This window comes from Parambassis ranga, chromosome 7 (assembly GCF_900634625.1).
Source record: "Parambassis ranga chromosome 7, fParRan2.1, whole genome shotgun sequence".
In the NCBI taxonomy this organism is placed as follows: domain Eukaryota; kingdom Metazoa; phylum Chordata; class Actinopteri; family Ambassidae; genus Parambassis; species Parambassis ranga.
Window position 1 is genome coordinate 1699134 of NC_041028.1, and position 22798 is coordinate 1721931.

At 45.6% G+C, this 22798-nt stretch overlaps 3 protein-coding genes across 9 annotated transcripts in view; 2 read left to right on the plus strand and 1 right to left on the minus strand.

Moving 5' to 3' along the window:
• Positions 1-3025, plus strand: part of LOC114438184 (laminin subunit alpha-5-like) — a 31432-nt gene extending 28407 nt beyond the window's left edge. Inside the window, 9 exon segments of the mRNA XM_028409375.1 lie at positions 15-147; positions 227-381; positions 458-650; positions 838-975; positions 1059-1218; positions 1294-1424; positions 1590-1683; positions 1756-1875; positions 1964-3025. Of these exon segments, the coding sequence (XP_028265176.1) occupies positions 15-147; positions 227-381; positions 458-650; positions 838-975; positions 1059-1218; positions 1294-1424; positions 1590-1683; positions 1756-1875; positions 1964-2112 (1273 nt within the window). The 3' untranslated portion in view covers positions 2113-3025.
• A 95-nt stretch (positions 3026-3120) lies between these two features.
• LOC114439102 (proteasomal ubiquitin receptor ADRM1-like) lies at positions 3121-7729 on the minus strand. Of its 2 annotated transcripts, none has more exons than XM_028410859.1 (10): positions 7581-7729; positions 6449-6690; positions 6240-6356; positions 4828-5038; positions 4564-4645; positions 4335-4468; positions 4101-4229; positions 3825-3982; positions 3606-3708; positions 3121-3509 (listed from the first exon to the last, which is right to left on the minus strand). In XM_028410859.1, exons 2-10 carry the CDS (start codon positions 6656-6658, stop codon positions 3421-3423), a joined length of 1233 nt encoding a protein of 410 aa, XP_028266660.1. In that variant the 5' UTR covers positions 6659-6690; positions 7581-7729; the 3' UTR covers positions 3121-3420. The 2 variants fall into 2 exon arrangements, with proteins under 2 accessions (XP_028266660.1, XP_028266662.1); XM_028410861.1 differs by having other exon boundaries at positions 4564-4642; positions 7581-7728.
• A 3-nt stretch (positions 7730-7732) lies between these two features.
• dnajc5ab (DnaJ (Hsp40) homolog, subfamily C, member 5ab) lies at positions 7733-20004 on the plus strand. 6 transcript variants are annotated; one of them, XM_028410870.1, is made up of 5 exons: positions 7733-7907; positions 18364-18536; positions 19163-19376; positions 19503-19674; positions 19776-20004. In XM_028410870.1, exons 2-5 carry the CDS (start codon positions 18430-18432, stop codon positions 19871-19873), a joined length of 591 nt encoding a protein of 196 aa, XP_028266671.1. In that variant the 5' UTR covers positions 7733-7907; positions 18364-18429; the 3' UTR covers positions 19874-20004. The 6 variants fall into 6 exon arrangements, with proteins under 6 accessions (XP_028266671.1, XP_028266675.1, XP_028266673.1 ...); XM_028410874.1 differs by having other exon boundaries at positions 18368-18536; XM_028410872.1 differs by lacking the exon at positions 7733-7907 and adding an exon at positions 8124-8272.
• Positions 20005-22798: the final 2794 nt, after the last annotated feature.

Consider the following 22798-nt stretch of genomic DNA (forward strand, 5'->3'; position numbering starts at 1 on the left):
TTCCTTGTCTTCAGAAATGCCGCTGATCAGACGGTTATTAACCTGCTGAAGGTCAAAGAAAACGTGGATGTTCCTCTGGACTGTCCTGCCGCCAAAAAACCTCAGCAGATCATCGCTGCCTCACCCAAACACAGTAACAAACCCAAGGTACTCACGCTCCTTTCTTTTCTACGAAACATTAACACCGATGTCCCAGGTGATAAACCTCCTGTGTACACTCTCTCAGGGAAAGCACAAGAAGCCGTCGGCGTCTCGCAGCCGTAACACCAGGGACTCGTGTCCAGGGGAGCTGTCGGAGCGCGTGAGCGGAGCAACGCACTTCAGCGGCTCCATGCACAGCTACCAGAGATACGACGCTCTGCCCAGCTCAGCCAGCTCCATGTGAGTGTGAAGGAGAACCGTAACACAACCCCCTCGAAGTGAAACAGGTCCGACAATCACCTGTCTGTGTCTGCAGGCCTCACATCTCCATGGCGCTGAAGGTGAACTCCTCTGACGGTTTGGTGCTGTCTGCTGCTGCTGGGAGGCGCGGAGCCACCGGGATGTCGCTTGGCGTCTTGGACGGACACCTGCTGCTGCTGCTGGAAGGAGGGAAGAGGAAGGTCAGCCTGCGCAGCCGCAAGAAGTACGACGACGACCAGTGGCACACGGTGAGGTCACATGATGGATCAGATTCAAACTGCATTGAAAAATGTACCTGTTAATGTTCCATGTTTACCTCTGCTGTAACGTTGGTCTATGAGGATTCACTCACTTTTGAAACCAGCCTCAAGTGGCCACCTGAGGAACTGCGCTTTTCAGCCAGAAGTAACCAAACCTGCTTTGATGTGACTCCAGGTCTTTATAAAGCATGAAGGGGAGAAGATCAGTCTGATAGTGGACGGGATCGGTGCTCAGTCTAAGAGGATACCAGGAGGAGACCGGACCCGCCTCACTGGGCCGCTGTACATCGGAGGAATCCCGCCTTCACTGACGGTAAACACACAGGTGGCCTCTGTGGCACCACTTCATGATAACTTGAAACTTGATCCCTCTCATGTTTTGTTCCTGGACTTCAGGCCCCAGGGTCCAGTGGTTTCATCGGTTGTGTCAAAGACCTGACACTGAATGAAGCTCCTGCAGGACAGCCAGCTCACAGCCAGGGCACGGTGGCCTGCTTCCAGAACCCTCTGCAGCCTGGAGCGTACTTCTCTGGAGAAGGAGGACACATGGCTATAGGTAGCTGGCATCTCTCAGGGATGTTTGGTTCTCCTTCTTGAGCCCTGCTGAATGCTCTGTACTCTCTCCCTGCAGACGAGTCTCTGGTTCTAGGTCGGGATCTTGAGATCCAGTTGGAGGTTCGACCCATCTCAGACTCTGGGCTGCTGTTGCATGCTGGGAAGTCAGCTAACCAGCACCTGAGCGTGGTCCTCAGCCAGGGCGAGGTATGTGCTGTTTTTATGGAATCATGTAAGAAGCCAGGATGATGATGTACCTGACACTGCTGCATGTGTCTGTGTGTGTGTGTGTGTGTGTGTGTGTGTGTGTGTGTGTGTGTGTGTGTGTGTGTGTGTGTGTGTGTGTGCCTGTGTGTGTCTGTGTCTGTGTAGGTGACAGTTTCAGTCAACACTGGCAAAGGTGAATTCTCTACCTCCTTCACTCCAGACGAGCCTCTGTGTAATGGACGCTGGCACACCATCACAGGTGAGGTTACAGACGGTCTCCTGAACTCCTGCACGGTTTTATTTTCCTGTTTTGACTCTTGTGTTTCTCCAGTGATGAAGAAGAACAACGTCCTGCAGCTGCATGTGGATGGAGCCAGCGAGCACAGTGTGGGCCCCAAACAGAGCCGCTCTGCTGGGACCAAAGAGACAGTTTATCTGGGAGGTGTACCCAGTGAGTACACAACCACAACACACCTCTTCAGTCACGCTCTTCCTCACCCTGTTGAACCTTCATTTTGTTGTTCCCGTCTTTCCACTAGGTGGTGTCACTGTCCCTGGTCTCCCTGCCAGCTTACCGGCCTTCCAAGGCTGCTTCCGTCAAGCAACCATCAACGGCAGACCGGCCATGTTGTCCAAACCGCTGGCCGTGCACGGAGCAGTGGGGACGCAGGGCTGCCCGCACATGTAGACCCAACACACACACACACATACACAGTCTTATCCTCACATTCCCCAACGACAAAATACTGGTGGTGGTGGTGGGTGTCATGTTACTGTAGCTAATTTAAAATATCTATATTAATATTTATTTTCTATTTTCAGAAAAAAAATATTTTATATTTGTCGTCACAATATGACCGGTTGTTTTTGTGCTACAGGGTGCTGTCTGCACGTAGAGATGCAGATACAGCATGTTCAATATCCGCTTTAAATCTCAAATCAATGTGTAGTATATTGTAAATAAGGCAAAACAGCGTGATTCTTCTACCTGATTTTTTTCCTTCGAATCAACGATGACATACTCTGAATATGTTAAAGGTATATACAGCTGTGTATCGTGCATCTCTAGCGGAGAATGTCCAGTAGTCGGTACACTGTGAACACTGTGAGCAACGTCCTCAGGCAGCACAGGTGGGAAAAGATGGCTGCAGGAGGGCCTGACGGGGGGGACGTCAAAAATAAATCCCAGAATTAATGAGCATTTGTGGAAATAAGACGATCCGTCTGGAAAAAAGTCATGTATCATTTATCGTGATGCTGAAGTCATCGGAGTACCTGAACGCAGCACGTAGAGAAGATTGAAGCAAGGCGTCTGGAGTTTTCTTGAAGACGTTTCGCTGCTCATCCAAGCAGCTTCATCAGTTCTGAACTGATGACGCCTCGCTTCAGTCTTCTCCACGTATGATGACCTGGATGACTGAGAATCTTCACCAACCTGAACGCAGCACCGTCTCTCCTGTCGACTCGCAGGCATCGTTTCCCGTCTGCATTCCGTCATTTTTGTAAACATGTACCAAACACAGTGAGGGTGAAGCTTGTATGTAATATAACCACTTTATCCGTCATGTCACAGAATAAATAAGCTGTCCCTCTCACTCCCAGCCCTCGTGTTGTAAATGTATGTTTAAATAAAGTTTTTTCATATAAAGTGTAGTGTTGTGTCAGTTCTTCACTTGTCAAATAAAAAGAAGACGTGTTGAGGTAAGTCATGATTTTTTTTTATTATGAACTGTTTTAATCAAAAAGTGACAGTCTGTGCTGTAACAACAGAAAGAAATCTAAAGGCTCATCCTTTGATTTATAAAACGGACTCTCTCCTTTCAGAGTAGAACTAACAGTCACATTTAGAACAGAACATCTGTCGGCCCTGTGGTGTCCTGAGAAGGAGCGCAGTGTTGTCTTTGGTTTAAAACTGTTAAGACAACATGATGAAGGGAAGGTGAAGAAAAAGAAAAAAAAAAATCAGACAGGGATCAGAGACTCATCAGGCCGAGCTCTAATCCAGACTCATGTCCTCGTCGTCCTCTTTCTTCTCTTTGGATTCTCCTTTACTGCCCTGCATGGCTCTGGCAAACGCCTCCACGTCTGACAAGGCAGGACAACAACACAGACAGGGTGAGTCTGGTGACTCCTAATGCTTCATCTGCAGATGTTTTGGGTGTAGGCAGGTGTTCGTCTTACCTCCCCTGTTTGCGGCGTCCACGGCTTCTGCCGGCAGACCAAACTGACTCATGAGAGGTCCAAGCTGCCCGGAGGCCAAGGCACTGCTGAACATACTCATTGACTGCAGGGGGGCGAGAGGTCACATCGTTTTTATTAGATTTATTTTTGGTCTTACTAACAGAACATCATGGGCATATTAGTAGGTTTTACTTAGAGACGTGCATTAGGTCCTCCTACCTGCTGGAACTGAGGTGAGTTTAGTGTGTTCTGGATCTCTTCAGCACTCTGAAGTAGACTCTCTCCACTGGGTAGGAAAGGCAGCAGCCTCTGCTGCACCTCAGCGTTACTCAGGATGGGAGCCATCATCTCTGGGGTGCAGACACTTGCTAGATCCACTGCAGAAGGGGACAGTGGGATGTAAGTGTTAACAACAGCTGACGTTTCTCTCCTTGTTTTACAGTGAGAGGCGAGTGGTGATGGTCGTACCAACACAGCGACCCCGCAGTCACTCACCTGCTTGTCCCTGAGCCCCTGCTGGGATGTTCATGGTGGCAAGGATGCTCTGGAGGTCACTGAGCTGGATGGCCTGCTGGGAGGTGGGGCTTCCACCAGAGGCTGGGGCCACCGGAGTCTGAGCTGGGGCTGCACAGAAGGTAGTGATAGTACAGGGTTTCCTGTTACATGAGGAGGTCACTGATGGCAGCTTTAATTTTCACTGACAGACCGTATCACACTGTGGTGGTGTACCTGGGGTGGAGGGGGCAGCACTAGTCGAGGAGGGTGCTGAGGCAGGAGGAGCGGCAGGGGTGGTGGGGGTCTGAGAGGAGCTCTGTCTGGTGGCTCCTCCAGAGGGAGTGGCTGCTGCCGATTGACTCCGAGAGCTGAGATGACGGAGCAAGATGGAGGCAAACGGAGAATCCAGACAAGTTAACACGGCATGAGAATCCTGAACGGCCTGTGTGTGTCTCAACCTCACCTGGACGAGGAGCTGCTGGTGGCTGGTCCTCCGCTGCCCAGCAGGTTGGCCAGTCCTGGTCCTGCTAGAGCTCCCAGGCCTCCTTCCACAAACACAACCAAATCAAAAAGGGTCCAAACTGACCTCAACTCTGATTCATGTTTACAGTCCACAGTCAATGTTGGAACAAAATCAATCTCAGGCAAACACCCCGAAACTGTGGAACATCCTGAGTGTGTTAGAGACCATCTGTTGAGGTTAGAAGACATAACCAGAGCCGCTCACCCAGTCCGCCCAGGCCTGTTGGTCCAATCAGCTGCATCAGCTGGTTGTGGCTCATGTTTCCCAGCAGGTTTTGCAGACCTCCCTCTCCTCCGAGGGCAGACAGTTCGTGGCCGCTGCCGCCTCCGCTGCCGGGCGCTCCGGGAATGGGAGGGTTGTTCAGGTACTCGTTCACCTTCCGACAGTGCTCCTCATCTTTATCCGTCTTGGGCTCCTGGGGGAGAAACTTTTTATTGGACGCTTGTATTCTCAGGTTTTCTTTCTAAAAGTAAATGAGTAGTGTCCAGATTTACTCTTCGATAGTCTCCCCTCTGGACGGGCTGTCGGAACAAGCACGGCGGATACAACTCGTAGTTTCCACACTCTTTATTCCACACGCACACGTACTACATAAACTGTGAGCTGGACGAACTTCCAACTGAACATTTAGCATTGACAGTAAAAACTATGGACAGAGCCTCCGTGACGTCACCCGTCTGTTTCTGAAGAGCCGTTTTGAGGCTCAGTGGGAGGTTCCGGGACGTGATGACCGCCGCCATGTTGGCAGCGTCACGTCAACTAAAACTCCAAATATGGACAAAGAGGGGGAGCACGAGCGGGGTTTATGGGGGCGGGCGATCATGGAAGCAGGAAACTCACGCTGTGATACGTCAACTGTCTGTCACTCAAGCGGCAACGCCCATAATTAGGCGTAATTTTAAGTCCGAATACAATTGAAACGAGTGAGTTGTAAAAAAATTCACCCCCCGTACAATTGACACTAGAAGAGAACCTATCATCTGAGACCAGAGTGGTTTTTTGTAACAGGCTGTAAACATGTTCTTTTCTGCTGTGAAGTCGGCCATTTTAACATGGGAGTCTATGGGAAATGACTCGCTTTTGGAGCCAGCCCCCAGTGGTTGCAGCGTGAATTACAAGTTTTGACACTTCCGCATGGGCTTCAAGTCTGAGCCCCGAAGGTTGCCGCTTGACATTTAGTGACTCTTAGGACCATTAGTAAGTCTTAGAACTCTTAGAACTTTTAGTTTCCATCAGAACTATTAGTGGCGTTAGATCTATTAGAACCATTAGGTTGTAAACCTGCAATAAACACACGGACAAACCGTTATTAACGGCTGACATTTTGACTGTAACATTTCAAAACTAAAAATGCCCACTCACCGACGCCTCGTGCCGTTGCTGGGCAACCAAACTAATAATAAACAAACTGTTGCTAAAGCTGCACTTCAAAGCAACAAGCGTTGCTATGGCTACTCTACAAACATCGCTGCCATAGCTGCACTACAACTGCGCTTACTTGGCAGTTGCGCCATTCACGTACACGTCTAACAGTCATGAACATCCATTACAGTCAAACACAGTATCTTTTACCTTCCACACCCACATCAGGAAATAAAGTAGTATCTGCTTCACACCTGCATCCAGAAGAACAGCCTCTTGGATCCGGCCTTAAACTTCAGCACATAGACACGTCCAGTGGTGCACTGGTTCACCCTCTTGAATTCACAGTCATCAGGGAAGATTATCAGGTCCTGGGACACAGAAGGTGCAGCGTAATACATTTCAGAGAGCGGAGAGGGACAACGTGACTGAAATACCGGCGCTGTGTTTCCGCCTTACTCACATCGTCAACATTCCCCGTGGTCCTGTCCTTCCAACAGAAATGAATCAGGGAGTCATCCGACTGCTGGATGTACACCGTGCCCTTACGTTTGTCGGGTGTCACAGTGTTGCCTTTCAAGGTCATTTTACCAGCACGAAACTCCACCAGGTACTTGCTGGAGCTTCCCCTGGAGCCGCTGACCAGGCTTGGAAAGAGGGCACCTGATGACATCTTCGGATCTTTGATGTTCGTCGTCACAAACTCTGACAGGAAATATATACAACAAGTTATATACTATATGAAAACAAACATGGATACAGAAGAAACCTCCTTGTGTTGTAAATCAGCCTTAATGGAAAACAAACAAACAAAACAAACAACAAGATTTTCTTCCGCTTCCACTAAGTCATCTCTCACTAAGCAGCAAAAAAACTTAAAGGACAGATTACAAACTTCAGTAAAATCTAGCACTGTACTGTAGGCTAGCTTTACGAAGCTAGCGGTTGTTCATTTAAAAGTTTAATTATTGTGATCTCTCCTCTGTAAAAAAAATACCTAATTACAACACAACACAACTGCACAGTAACTTTGTGTGTTTCGGTGCAGTGAGTTCCGGTATAACCGCTTACAGTAAAACACCGTGGATTCACATAGAAAACACAGTTTTCAAGCAGTGGAGTATTTCATTATGTAAACAAAAGAAATCTATTATACACAGAAGCCTCACTCTCTCCTGATCGCCCGCGTCGTTGCGTGTTTGTGTAGCATGTTTGTGTAGCATGTTTGTGTAGCATGTTTGTGTACATGTTTGTGTAGCATACAGGATCAAAGCAGAGGTCTGCCTCCGTCCGTGTGGCGGTTTCACGGTGTTTGCTCCAAACTTTTCATGACTGTGATCCTTTCGTGTTTGTTTTTATTAATAAGACTTTTCAAATGAAAGCTAACAAAAAGTAGCAATTAGCCTGCTCGCTAATGAGGACGGTCTGGCCGGCGATGCTAACGTTAGCCCATGACTTGGCTAAACAAATGAAGGACGAAATATCGTACTTATTTAAGTCACTTACAATAGAAATAACATTCAGTTTTGAATATAAGTTCAATTTGAGAAGGTTTATATGAAACAAAACATGTTAAATGACTTTTGTTGACATACCTAAAGTTCGCTTTGCAGTTCTTCTTCTTCTGCGCGTCGCCTGCTTGTAACGTCCACTTCCTGTTGGTGTCGTGAGCGCGCCTGCTTCTCGACGAGAGCGAGCGCGCAGCGGGAGCGTGGGAGGGGCTTCCGCGCGCCCGCTGTGCTCCGATTGACAGCTGCTGCCCTCAGTGTGTAGCCGTTAGCTCGGTGGCTGCAGCGCCGGCTGTTTGAATGGTTTAGCGGCGGAGACTGAAGCGCAACTGGGATGCGAGTATTCTAAAAGTCGAGTGAGGCTTCGGTGTAAAGGGGAAGAACAGAAGCCAAACGTCCTCGGGAGGATAGAAGGTAAGAAATGCACAGATTTAGCATGTGAGCTAACATTAGTGGGATTAGTTAGCAAGCTAAGTGCTAGCTGGCTTATGGAGAAACCACGCATATTGCTCGGTACGAGCTAAGCTAATAAGCTAACCAACATGGAGGCTGGTGGCGTCCCTTTGATGTGAGGGAGCCTGGAGATTATCCGCTTTAACCTCGGTTTGATTCCCGAGCGGACCGGTCAGTTCTAGTTCGGTCACGAATCGAAAAGACCCAGAGTCATGGAGAACCAGGGCAGACCCTGGATCCCGTACCCAGGGAGGAGGGGGGGCGTCTTATCGATCGTCGTGTCTGAATTATGACCCTTGAGGAGAACAGAAAGGAGACCACACGGGGTAAATCCGGATTTACAGGCTGCAGTGTTTGTGTCCTGGAAGCGGACTCTGGATCTCCAGGGTTTGACAGACAGGTGCAGGTTGATCAATAAGAGGTTCATGAAGTAGCTGTGTCACTTTTAAATCTGTGGTTTGGACTCTGAGACACGAAGCGGGTCGGCTGAGTGTGTGTGTGAGCATGCGTATAACGGGCTGTTATAACGGCGTAATGACTGTTTGGGTTCTGGAAGCAGCTGCTTTTGGGTCAGAACAAACTGCAGATGGATGCTTTCAGTTCACTTTCTATTCTACATCCGTGAGTCTTAAGTGAACCTTTGATTGAACCTTGATGTTTATAATCTATCAATATATCAGTAAATCTTTCAGTGCCCTGTCTGATTGTTGTTGTTGTTGTTGTTGTTGTTGTTGTTTCCAGCAGATTAAAAACAGAATTTAAAAAAGCACTAACCCAAAGACCCCATGCCCTGCAGACGTGTTTACATTTACATACAGCGGTCTTCTTATCATCTGTTTAACTACATAAATAAATAATAAGTGTACAGTAAGATTTTGTTTATTATTATTATTGTGTCCAGATCTTGCTTGTCTGAGTCAGGGGGTGTGCGTCAGAGGTGAGGGGGAACACGAGCTGCTGAGTGATGTCAGCAGTGGTCATCAGTGACTCATATGAAAAGCCAGGCGCATCAAACCAGGTTTCACCAGGATACCGGAGCAGGAGCAGGTCACACGGGGGGATTATCGCTGCTGCAGTTCTGCAGTTATGCCTCAAAGGAGATGATGGTAAACCATCACAGATACCACAAAACCAGCTGCATCTAATCACTGAATTATTGATCAATCTGCTGCTTATTGTGTTTTTGAGTTATATATGATTTATTCCGTGAACCAGCTTGTTTCTGTTTGTTCTTTATTAGAGAGGTTCGGTGGAACAGCATGTAGTCTTTGTAACTGCTTCTTGCCACGGTGTCACTGCCATGATGACCCTTGGAAATCTAAAATTATCCCTCAGCTGGAATTCCTAGTTTGGCTCACTGCTGGTATTTGGTATTGATATTTGTGTCCTCACTCACAGGCCCGACAGGGTTTGGAGTCAGTGGCGTTAGAATCAAAGGTGCTGTCTGCACGACCTGGGATTTATGATTTATGACTGCATGATTCTACCTTTGTCACTCAGTAAGGGACATTTACATAAACTCAATGACTGAGGAATCAAGAAGGTAACGGCCCGACTGAAAGACCTTCATGGCTTAATTTAGTTTATTATGGTTCAGCAGAGATGTCTCACTGTTTTGAGGCTGTGGTTAGCCTCCTGTCAGGAGTCCTGTCATCTCGACAGTTTGGTGACAGTCCTGTGATCATAGGTCACATGGGTCTGTCAAATATTCACCTTCACTTTCTCTCCTCCTGTGGTTTTTCACACTTCAGTTTTCTTCGCTCTCAGCTTTCCCTGCACGTCCCTGACCGGTCTGTCGCCCGCCGCTGTCGTTTCATCGTCACCCCTGTTCTTCCTCCGTGTCTTCTTTTGTTAGTATGTCCTCTGGTGGATCGTGGGTGTGCACTGTAATATGAAGCAAATGTTCATTTGTGTAATTCTGTCAATGCAGTGAGGAAGCTGCCATGTGAGAATTTCTCAGCAACGTTGTTAATTAAAACGCAACCTGTCCAGAGACCTTCCTGTTTCTTCAGGAATAAAAAGACACCTGACTGCAGCATCTTCACGTCAAACATTTATGTATTTATTACGGATTTAAAGTGTTCTAGGTGATTTCTGTCAGAGACTTCACTCCTTCCACCGAAGCGAACAGTGCAGTGTCTCCCTGTACATTTTGGTCATTACTGTAAATGTTTTCTCCTGCACTGTTAGCATGTCTGACAGACTGCTGATTGGACATTAGCTAATGAATTGGATTGGCCTTTTTGCATCACAGCATCTGAGCATCACTGTGCCAAGATGGAGTGATTGGAAGGATGTGTGTGTGTGTGTGTGTGTGTTTCATTTTAACTTTAACTTGGTTCTGCCTTTGTCTCTGCATTCTGTGACTCAAGAATGCTTCAGTAATATTGTATATTTCAGATCTTTGAGTATGAACATGTCCAAAAAGTTAACCTTGGGGGTATTTCACCGATTGTTTTATCAAACACACAGTGTCCATCCTGTGTGTCCGGGGTTATTCATCTGTCATATTGGCACTTTAGCTTCACTGTTGCTATGTGGGGTGTTTGAAACAGGGTGGAGAGGACAGGACATATAATGCAGGGCTGCAACGATTACTCCTGTACTCGAGTAATATTTGAGGACAAAATGCCTCGACAACTAATTTAGTACTCGATGAATCGTTTAGTGACGCCATCGGGGATGATTCTTATGTGGCGTAGCGGGATGATCAGCGTTTTGGGCGTAAGAGGTCGCAGGTTCGAGAGGCGGGGGAGCAGCACACGCACGCTGCAGCGGTCCAAAGCATAGATATGGAGTACTCGAGTAATCGCAAAAATAATCGGCAAGTACCCGAGTATCAAAAATACTTGTTTGTTGCAGCCCTAATATAATGTGGCATCATCCTCAGGCAACATGTAGTTGTAGTGACTTGAATTTCCCCTCGGGGATCAATAAAGCATCCATCCATCCATCCATCCATCCATCCACACATCCATCCATCCATCCATCCATCCATCCACACATCCATCCACACATCCATCCATCCATCCATCCATCCATCCATCCATCCATCCGCACATCCATCCATCCATCCATCCATCCATCCACACATCCATCCATCCATCCATCCGCACATCCATCCATCCATCCATCCATCCTTCCATCCATCCATCCACACATCCATCCATCCATCCATCCGCACATCCATCCATCCATCCTTCCATCCATCCATCCACACATCCATCCATCCATCCATCCACACATCCTTCCATCCATCCATCCATCCTTCCTTCCATCCACACATCCATCCATCCATCCACACATCCATCCATCCACACATCCATCCATCCATCCACACATCCATCCATCCATCCATCCATCCATCCTTCCTTCCATCCACACATCCATCCATCCATCCACACATCCATCCATCCACACATCCATCCATCCATCCACACATCCATCCATCCATCCATCCATCCACACATCCATCCATCCATCCATCTATATATTTTTATATCAGTTTCAAGGCAACTAGACTCAAGGATTGTGTATATTTTTATGACATTTGTTGCAGCCAGTTTTGTAGCTTTGACGATTTCTCAGTCTCATTAAAGCTCTAACTGGCCGACCAGATCACCTCAAACGAGCCCAGAAACAGAAACCAGTTGGAGTCAGCCTGGCTCTGAGTCCACGAGACAGAATAAAGAATTACGCTCTCTTTGTCCTCACTGATGGCACCAGCAGTCAGCGTCCTGTCTCGCCTGAATGTGTGTGACAGCTGTGTTTACTGTGTCAGTCGTAGCATTGAGGTCACATTACCATATATTGATCATCAGACAGCAGCCAGCAGGGCTCAGTGTGTGGGGCGGTAACTGGATCTCAATGAATGAATGAATGAATGAGGGGAGCCACACACAGAATAATGAATTTCAGATGGATTTATGTCACTGTCCATTGTCTCTGTTGGATCTGTTTGTTTGTGTGTAGCTTCATTCAGGGTTATAAGAAAGGTCAGGGTAATATTATTATATGGATATAATATGGTTTATTTTTTGACCCCAGGTAAATAGTCCTGATTTAATAGATCTCTGTAAATATCGGTTTCAGGTTAGCAGACTTACACCATGCTTCTGTACCATGTGTTGGTCTGATTATTAGCAGATGCATTTGTCTGTTACTGTTTGGATATTTACCATAATATCTTCTTCTATGATCCATGATTGTAACAGACGATAAGATCAAACTCCCAGAGGAACTCAAAACAGTGAGAGAGGAGCTGCTGAGTGTGTGTCTGTGTGGAACTTGATATCTTGAAATTCTTTGATGTCGCTTTTTAGTATAACAAAGCGCCTCCGGTTTAAAATAGCAGTGTTTCAAAGAGTGGACTATTTAGCAGAGTTTTGGAAAAAGATGTTGGTTTGGAAATGAACATATCAACATTTATCCCAGATAGATGGAGGCAGGAATGCATAAAGGACACCTGGAGGATGGACATTTGTATAATGTCCTTCAGTCATGATGCTCTGGTTAGCTAACTTATCAACTTTGACTTCAAGATGTTTTCTTTGATTATTTCAGCATCTCAAACTGAGGCGTGCAGTGGGAGACACCCCCTAAAAACAGCCTACATTGGGAGAATCGTTTTCAAAATGCATGAACAAAAAAAAGGAGATTTTATGTTTAAGCCACGTCACCCAGCCCTATGTGAACAGTTCAGAAGATGAACAGGAAGAAGAGGCGATAACAGAGCAGCAGGGAAAGATGTGTGAAAAACATTCGTTAAATGTGCATCTTTATCAGTAGATGAGTAAGTAAAATGCTAAAAACACTGTCAGTTTGTGCGTTTTATCTTTAGTGTGTTAGAAATTCTTTGTCAAGTGTAATAATATTTGAAATATTGCAATGGGAGAGAGACTAATAATAATCTGGTAGAAACAGGGCTGCCTGCAAACACCTGTTATTGTACACTGCTTGTTTTGCCCTGCACTCGTGTTTTTACCATATTTAATAAAGCAAGCATCACAAAAATAAAACCACTGATCAATTAGTCAATCATTGAAAGACTGTTTATAACACATTATTTATTCAGGTTTGTTTAAATATGATCTGTTTGAATCTGAGGGCTGAGGCCTATAGTCGTGTGTGTGTGTGTGTGTGTGTGTGTAGGTGGCATGTTCCTTACTGCAATCAGTATCAGGGCTGCTCCGTCACAAACTCTAAATAAAATGTAAGATGTTGAGTTCAGTAAAACCTGTGGCCAGGATGACCTGCATCTACCTGACTGTCTGTTGGTCACTCGTTACTGTCGCGGTTTGAACGAGCCAGCATGCTGCCTGTGGCTGCTGATGACAAACTGAAGCAGTGTGTTTGTGCTGTGTTGATCGTGCTGTGTTGTGTTGTGTCTGCAGACAGATGTTCATTACATAGAAAGCAGGACACAGCTGCTGGTGTGTGTACCCAGGCTGGATTTGAGATCTTGGATGTGCTTGTGTTTCTGTTTGGCAGGCTGAGCAGAGGGTCTGCAGATGGCAAAGATGTCCAGGAAAAAAAGGGGTCGGCTTGTGTTGTGTGGCGAGCAGGACCAGCACATGTCAGAGTGTAACAACGTGAAGTCTTACAGTGACTGTAGGTGCAGGAGTCAGCAGAACATGCTGCCTGCGTAGTTTGTATTCACTTGCACTTTCTGTACTTCATTTTGGCACAGGCAGCCTCTGCTGGCTAGTGTAGTCAATAAACATGAGTGATGATCCATGTCTGTCCCACTGAGCAGCAATAAGGAGAAACAACAAAAACACCATCAATGTGAGTCTTTAAAATAGCCGACAGCACATCTGTGAGCTCAAAGGGAGAGTTACAGCAGGAAGCCACAGCTTGACTCATCAAGTTCAAAGATAAAAATCTTATATCAGCAAAACCATTAAACAGCATGCAGTCCAAACAGGAAGTGTGGTGGCTATTTTTAGACATGTTAAAAAATAACAAAAGCTGGAAATGCAGCTTATGATAAATAAAGTTAAGGGTTTGATGGAGCAGCTTGGTGCTGAGTTTATTTGGGGTGTTGCTGGAAAAGAGCTCAGCTGAACCTTCCCTGGACAAACAGACGTTAAATACCACGCAGGACACACACACACACACACACTCAGCCAATCAGGTTCAGCTTGTTTCCTTGCACTGTGTGCAGTCACTGTAACCGGCTTCAGCGTCACATTCATAAAACATGTGAGGTGATTTTCAATATTCAGTTACTAATGCTCTTTAAATTCAAACTCCTGTATAGTAGCTCAAAGGTCAAACACCACAGTTTTAACCCCTTCATTTAGATGTTAAGATGCAGGAAATGATGTCACATAAAACGCACAAAGACTTTAACGTGTCTTGTTCTAGTTTGTTGCTGCAGTAGCAACTCAAACATAAATACACACTAATTTTGATTTTATAATCAAAGCAGCAGCAGCTGCACACAGAGGCGTCGGGTGCACATGCAGCTCATTAGGAAGGTGATGCACAGTGACACTAAACCAATGATTGGAAACAAACACACACACACTCCATCTCTTTTGCAATTACATCTTAAGCAATGTTCAAAACTCCCCACTTCTCTAAACAAGTTATTGATCAATCACTTCCTGTGGACAAAGCGAAGATGTTCAGTTAAAAACATGCAACCTGACAATGACTGTTGAATATAAGTGATAATCGAAAGTTTTCCGTGTTTGAACAATGGAATTTAAACATCACAACCAAACAGGAACCTGTGCCTGGCACAGCACTGTGATGTGATGGGCAGTGTTAATTTTGTTGACGAATCATTTTCGTCATAGTTTTCGTTAACGACCTTTTTTTGCTGATAAAAACGAGACGATAACTAAATAAAAACTAACGCACGGTGCCAAAAACGAAGACGAAATGGATTGACACTTTCGTCAACGAAAAAAAAACGAGACGAAATTATTGATGAAGACGAGATCCAATCAGAGCAAATTTTGTCTGTGGAAAGGGAGGGACGAATCAGGAGACGGCGGCAGAGAGCCAATCAGAAGTGCTCTCTCTGTGTAAGGACGTTACCCCGCGATGCTGGAAGAAGGCGTCCTCATGCATGGTAACACAACACAGGAGAAGAACAGACACACGGACACGTTTAATTTCAAGACAATCAAGACGGTTTACAAACCGTGCGGAGCGACTATCAGCGGTAAAAACAATAAACCTGAAGCGACATTTGCAGACGAGTCATCTTAACTTCCGTTCAAAGATACACGTGACAAAATCTATAAATGAAGACACCGCTGCTGATGGTTTTACAGCATGCGACCTGTTTCTAAGCTGTCACTGAAGTGTTTTGCTGTAGTTATGGAGGATTCATGAAGAAGGTCATGACTGAACAGTGTGTTCAGGGAGAGCAGCTCACTGTTCATTGGTTCTTTTATGAAAAGATAATAGCAATTAAATAAAGAGGTGTTTGTTTCAAATAACACAAGTTAAAGCTGTGCCTGTTTTTATTGCACAATCAAACCTTAAATATTTCATGAAAAATATATATCATAGAATTTTAGTCGACTAAATCCACGGCAGATTTAGTCGACTAAAATTATTTGATATTTAGTCGACTAAAACTAGACTAAAACTTTAAAAATGTTGATGACTAAAACGTGACTAAAATCAAATGACATTTTAGTCACAAGACTAAAATAAAAACTAAATCCGAAATTGCTGCCAAAATTAACACTGGTGATGGGTCCTAAAGTGCTTTTAGCCACATTTCTGTATTTGCTCCGTGCAGAAATAGCCACACATGGCAACAGTAGATGATATGGTGGATTTGAGGGCTGCTTGTTTTATCAGTTATCATGATGTGTATAGATGAAATCAAATTTTCTTCAAATGTACATTAATACATTCGCTGAAAACCAATGATTCATCAATCATAGACACATCAAAAACAACCCAGAAAAGAAAAAATCACATGTAAAATAGAACTAAAGTCTGTTGTGTATAGTGCCGCACATACGTGACATGCATTAGGTGTGAAGCGTGGGGCGTTGGTTGTTGCCATAGTAACTGGATGTTTGCTTGGGTCAAAGGAATGAACTGCGACTGGAGAAGCTGCCTCCCGATCATTATTTACAGACTCCAGAGCAAGACAGGAAAACATTACAACAGCGACGTCTCCTCCAGCAGATGTTGGAGGAATATATAAGCGCTGGAAGAACGTAACAGGTTGATTTGCACAGACACACATTTAAATGTGGAATTGTCCGGTTTGTTTGTTTGTTTGTTTGTTTTTTCTGCTGCTGTTCTACAGTCTGAGTGAAAACATGCTCTAGTGTGGGACATATTCCAGTCACAGGTTCATTCCACAGACACATTTTTAACTTTAATAATCACTGATGTGACTTTTCTGAACGTGTTTGTCCTGTTTAATGTTAATGTTTTTATGCTCTGTGACCTGAAGATCAGAACATGTGAAGGACAAAGTTACTTTAAATGTTTGCTTCATTATTATTCTGAAGCAGTTTGTGTCTGTTATCAATACATATTTCAAACATGGCTGGTTGGTGCCTGATCACTACTTTAACCTGTTAGAATGAAGCGGTTAACTTGACCGATGATCTGTCAGAATCATTTTAGAACAATGTGGCGATTTAGAGTAAAAGCACGTCAGTGCAACTGTCATCAATTAATCGTCAAATGAATCGTTATCGGCTAAATGCCACAATCGTGATTAATTTTGGCAATATTTTTGCCAATATCGCCGAACCCTAACACTGGCATAGTGTCTCAGTATGCTGATAATCCCTGGACTACTGATAGATTGTCCTCACTGGTTAATCCCAGTCAGGGAGGGGGGGTGTCTCTGTTGTGACTGGTTAATCCAGGGCACTGTAGTAGGTGGGATTTGGAGAGGTGTTAAATCAGCGTGTTGTTTGGGCATTGTCAGGTTTCCATGGCAATAGCGACCACCTTATGCCATACAGGCCCTAAAGAGGTTTATATGTATGTTTTCTTATTTTCAATCTAGTCCTCACAGGACAGGTGTTTGTTGATGGTGACTGTCACCATCCAAGATTATTTCGCTGTGTTGAGGTCATCTAGTCTGCTGAAGTTAACGTCCTCCCACTCTCCACCTGGGTTAAACCTGGCATCATGGGCTGCTGCCAATCAATAACCTTCCTTACCTCTACACACCAACTGGTCCCCAGATTCCTCCACTGGTCCCCCACCAATTTGATTTTATACTGCTGAAAATTGAATCAAGTAATGTTGAGTCAGATGTGTTGCAAAAGCCACAAATGTCTTTCTTTGCTGGAAACAAAGTGGAAGTAGCACTCTGAATATTAAACATTAGGGGTGGGGGTGGATCTGGTGTGAGGACAGCATGCAGCTTATTTCCCTGTTAATGTAAGTCTGGCAGTCTGGTCTCTGGTCTCTCTGTGTAGCTGAATTGGCTTAATGTAGTCTGGACTTGGACTCTAAGCCTGCTAACCCCCGTACACCTGCTATCTGACAGGGTTATATTCGCCCGTGTGTGGGCTGGGTTACTGCTCACTGTAAAGGTCAGGAAGGGGATTTTCTTCAGGTCAGGGTATGTTGTGTTGTGTCGTCTGAAACCTGCTGGTACCTGCCTGCCGATAGCCCACTGCAGCCTGTGTATATCTGCTGGAATCCTTCATACCTTACATGTAGTCCTACTTTAACAGATTTAGCACAGTTACACAGAGTCTACATTGTAAATAGAAAGGATTTAAATCTGCAGGTGTTGGCCAGAAATCACCCTCGCTCAACAATGGTTCGATCCATCATGTTTGATTGACTGTTATGCTTAATCTCCTCCTCACTGAACTCGATTTAAACCAGCATTTTCTAAGTAAAGTGACATTGAGACCAGTGTGGCCCAAACCATAGAAGTCCTGCTGAAGGCTGGAGGAACAGGAGTTCTTCTTTGCCACTGCCTGCTTGCTTGGGCTTGAATTGAATTTTAATGACAGCTACCAGCAGAGCGCTTATATCTTCAAGCATGCCTGAAGGAGATTTTTAAGGTTCCTCTCATCGCTCATCGCTCTCATCTACTTCCTGTTTACATGTAGCTACAGCATAATTGTGTTGGATCTGCCCTCCAGTCTTGCAGCTCGATGGATTACTGGAAACATGTGGTGTGTTCAGGACGCAGATCGTATCTTTATGTCTTATACACCTGCCTGACGACTTAAATCAAAGTCACCCTGGTCTAATTTGTCCTTTCTCTTCTTGTACAACACTGCGCCAGCAGAGAGGCCTTCTGGCCTTAAAGTCAGAGTAACAAAAGGAGGAGCCAGTTAGTAGGTTAGTCCTCTGATAATAAAGGACCCGCTAACAATGTGACAGGGCTGATGAAAGGACGTGAGCTGAAAACAGGGAGTAAGCTGAAGCTCATCGGCATTTTTCTTTTTGTCAGACAGGTGAGAGGCTGAGCGAGCGAAGGAGCAAGTAAGAAAAGAAAGAAGAGAGAGAGAGAGGGGCCATGGATCACCAGAGACAGAGGACTCTCTCCACATCAGGAGAATCGCTGTACGCCGTGCTCGGAGTCGACAAGAGCGCCACGACAGACGACATCAAAAAGTGTTACAGGTATGTCTGTGGATGCTCCCATTCATCCAGGTCATAGTCGGTTCTGACAGTTTGAATCGAGGCAACTGGACAAGACTCCCCCGAGAGCAGAGCTGAAGCCGCTCGGGGCCGTGGCAGAACGTCTTAAAAACCAAATCCTTGAGTCCAGTTGCCTCGATTTAAACTCTTGAAATGTTACAGGTCCTGTTAATACACAGGTTGATGTGCTACAACTAGGACTGGGCGATGTGGTTAAAAAAATAAATGTGAATTCATGTGAAAACCTGCGAAGAGACGTGCGTTTGTTTGAAGATCTTTTATTAACAATAATTTGAATGAATCCATCAATTCGACCCATCGCCCCACCCTGACTACAACAATATGAACCTCAGAGGGACTCCCGGTGTTGTGTTCAGTCAACCACAAGAGGGCGTCAGAGGCCTGTAAGATTCAGTGGGTTAGGTACCACTGCCTCCACTCCACATAATAAGTCAGGCTTCTTCTGTGCAGTCGAAAACTGTTTACCTGACAAAGGGACAGATGCTTGTTGTTCCTAATCTGTGCTCACTGTGAATGAACATCAAGAGTCAAAGAGCAACGTTACAGCAATGAGGCCGAGTTCATCCATCCCCTCTTTATCTTCAAAGGAAATTGGCCTTGAAGTTTCACCCAGATAAAAACCCGGACAACCCAGAAGCAGCCGACAAGTTTAAGGAAATCAACAACGCCCACTCCATCCTCGTCGACTCCACCAAGAAGAACATCTATGACAAATACGGCTCGCTGGGACTCTACGTGGCGGAGCAGTTTGGAGAGGAGAACGTCAACACCTACTTTGTTCTGTCCAGCTGGTGGGCCAAGGTAGGAGGGACACATGCACTGTGACCCATAATTTTCGTGTTCCTCCCACAGCCTGACTAATTAGCCTAAAGATCTGACTGTAGTGTCTCCTGGAGTAGCAGTCCTCTGTCTCTCTGTCTCCCTCAGGCGCTGTTCGTCTTCTGCTGCCTGGCCACAGGCTGTTATTTCTGCTGTTGCCTGTGCTGCTGCTGTAACTGCTGCTGCGGCAAATGTAAACCTCGGCCGCCCATGGACCAGGAGCCTGAGTTCTACGTGTCCCCCGAGGACCTGGAGGCCCAGATGACCGCTGACGAGAGAGGTGAGGGGATGAATCATAGCTCTCTGGACTTGTTATTTTGACTGCAGCCCAAAGGCCGCACGCCTCTCATGTGTTTGTGGGCGTCTGTCTTTTCTCCACAGATGGCAGCGAGCCCATCGTCATGCAGCCATCTTCAGCCACAGAAACCACCCAGCTCACCTCTGATGCCCACCACAGCTACAAGACCGATGCATACTAACACACAACACTAACAGTCAATCACACACACACACACACACACACACACACACACACACACACACACACACACAGGATGGATACACATGCACACGTTCTAATCAGTTGATCTGTTTCCTTCATCCTCCACATGCAGAATCACACACCAGCGTATACTACTGATCACCCGTCTGACAGTCAGGCTTTGACTTTTTTTTTGTATTTTGAATTTTGGTGAAATGAGGAGGAAGAGGAGGAGATGAAGCAGGGACATTATCATCATTTCAGTGAAAAGCAGGAGAGACATATTGGGGACACACTGGAGAAAGTAATTCCAGCTAGAGTAGGATTGAGTCCAGACAGCCTTTAAGCTGGATGCGTTCAGACCTATTTTCAAATCTGGCTAGCACACACTTGTGTCCACACTCAACCCGGCTTCATCCAGCGTGTTTGCGGTCCTCCAAACCACTAGGTGGCGCCTCGTAATATACAGAGTCCGTTCAGGCCGCGGTAGGACCGCGTGTGCGCCATGCATTTTTTTGTCCCGTGTCGCGCCCCGTGAACCGGAAGTCGCATGTCGCTAGCCGGATTCGCTCGCCACATTTGCGTTCACACCTGAGCCACATTTGAGCCAATCCGGCTAGATCCACCTCTCGTGGGTGGATCTAGCCGGATTGAAATCAAACTGGATACAGCTGGATTCGAGGTGTTCACACTCAGAAAAAAACACATCTGGATTGATCTGGATTGATCTGGATTGATCTGGATGCGGCCGAATCCTGCTTAAGCCACATTTTTTTCCCCAGTGTGAACGGGGCCTTACTAAAGCCTGTTAGATGTGAGCACACCTTTTTAAGCACACAGAGTCTGTGACAGGGAGGTTGAGGACGAGCACACGTAATAACACAGTAAAGTATGCAATGAAGGTTTGGCTCTTCATGTTTTTAAAGCTCATTACGGCACCTTTAGACACAACTGAAAGGTTATTAGTGGCGAGTTTCCATCAAACAGTCAGGTGTGCAGACAGAGCTGAGGTGTGTGAGGTGTTTCCTTCCAAAAATCCACATTTTCAGGATAATCATCAAAGGGTGTGTGCGGCGGCGTGCTGTCACGGAGCACTTATCGCTTAGTGATGTCTGTGATGAACACCGCACACCTCCCCGGCAGCTTTAGCACGGACGGTGTTAGTGTCTGAAAGTGCCGTCAGCTTTGTTAAACTCAGAATATGCTTTGAAGCCGTCCGTTCTTCAGCTCAGCACGGTGTGTGTCTGCTTCCTCCACGGTTTGCACAGGACGCTTGCATGTCTTGTCAAAATCTGCTTTTTTCATTCAGCAGTTTGTTCCTCAGCAAGAAAGCTGCTCCGCTGAGCGCTCGCTCTGTGCATGTGGTTTTATGGGAGGATGAGTCTCCGTGTAGCGTTATGGAATCACTTTACTGTCAGATGGCTGGAAGTAGGTCAGCGGGTTCCCCTCACTTTTCTTTTTTCTTTTACATCCAGCAGCTGAATTGATTATAGTGGGTAAGCAGCATGTGAGCTCAGCAGGGTTCTGATCACTGATCGGTGATGAAACACGGCCTTCAGATTGTGCTGCCTCCTTTTTTACTCGTCAGTTATTCCCACTGTTACATCGTCATCGCTGTGGATTTCCTTCTCTTTCTCTCCTCCTCTTCCTCCTTCCTGAACGTTCACCTCTCTCCCTGGAAGCTGTGTGTGCTGCAGCATGATCACACCCTTTGTTGTCACCATGAAGAACACACACATACATGCACACACACTGATCCAGCCCCTGTTTTTGTTTAGTTTCCATTTTGTTTTGTGAGATGGTAAAAAAATTGCTGTACATGTGGTGTAAAGTCTGTTTAGAGTTCTCTTTGTTTTCCTCTCTCTGTCTTCTAGTTTTGCTTTTTCGTTGTTTTTCTTATTTATGTTGTTAATGAAGGGAGGATGTCGATATCCAAAGTCTCATGTGTTCACGTGGCAGCAGAGGAAGAGCCGCTTCCAACAATCACGTTTTTTTTGTTCAGTAGTGAGAAAACTCAGAAGTACCGTGGTCGTTTGTGTCGATAGGGTAACACCACGTCAGCTTCCTCTGTCGCACACACGCTCATTATGTGTCGATACATATCAGAGAGAGAGCGTGCAATAAGAGCTAAGAGGGGTTTTTAGACTTTAGTCACCATTTGCAAAGGTTCCAGGGAGGCTGCAGCTTCATCAGGAGTTTATATCGACCTCAATTTGAGGCCAAGACGACGTAAAAGGATGAAAAATGTACAGTTTACTGTTTATTGGGATGTTCCTGAGTTTTATTCATGTCTTTTTCCTGTGTTCTGGTTATAATTTGGACTTTTAACAACTTTTTTTTGTTAAAAAAAAATCGTTTTTACCAAATATTTCTTAACTCGATGTCTTTTTAATTTGTGCTTGTGGTCGTGTGCTGCACCGCTGAACCCGAACGCCTCTGTCCTCTGTAATGACCGAACATGCAGCGTGAAGAAAGACACCTTCATCACTCCATCCTAACAATGACATAAATAACAAGAACATGACGTGAGTGTGAATATAGCGACCAGATGATAACTATTTTATTTATTTTATTTTTTTCTTATATTTTTAATAATTGATTAACTACTTATCTGGTATGTGGACGGGGATGTGTAGAGTCTTAGATGTCTCTGGATGAGACGGCAGACCTGCTGTATATTCACGCAGTGGCGCGCGGCGTAGAGACGTAGAGGTGTTCTGTTTGTAGCATGGACTGATGACGTGTGCGTCTGTCAGCCAGGCGTTTGGGTAAATGAAGCATCTGATGTACTGTTGTAAAATAAATGTTTCTGATGCTTCAGAGACGGTTTCTCACTGTGGTTTCTGTTTATTTGTTGTTTATTTGTTGTTTATTTGCTCCCACTTTTCTAATAATAAATGTTTAGGGCACTAAAATCCACATT

What these genes read in the sequence shown, in the direction of transcription:
- LOC114439102 (XM_028410859.1), bottom strand. Translation starts at nt 6,658, where the DNA reads ATGTCATCAGGTGCCCTCTTTCCAAGCCTGGTCAGCGGCTCCAGGGGA. An exon ending in TGCTGCCCCCTCCACCCCAG is followed by an intron (nt 4,230 to 4,334) that starts GTACACCACCAC and finishes CCTTCTGTGCAG; the next exon opens with CCCCAGCTCAGACTCCGGTG. An exon ending in GGACGCCGCAAACAGGGGAG is followed by an intron (nt 3,510 to 3,605) that starts GTAAGACGAACA and finishes CTGCCTTGTCAG; the next exon opens with ACGTGGAGGCGTTTGCCAGA.
- dnajc5ab (XM_028410870.1), top strand. Translation starts at nt 18,430, where the DNA reads ATGGATCACCAGAGACAGAGGACTCTCTCCACATCAGGAGAATCGCTG. An exon ending in GACATCAAAAAGTGTTACAG is followed by an intron (nt 18,537 to 19,162) that starts GTATGTCTGTGG and finishes TTATCTTCAAAG; the next exon opens with GAAATTGGCCTTGAAGTTTC. An exon ending in TGTCCAGCTGGTGGGCCAAG is followed by an intron (nt 19,377 to 19,502) that starts GTAGGAGGGACA and finishes TGTCTCCCTCAG; the next exon opens with GCGCTGTTCGTCTTCTGCTG.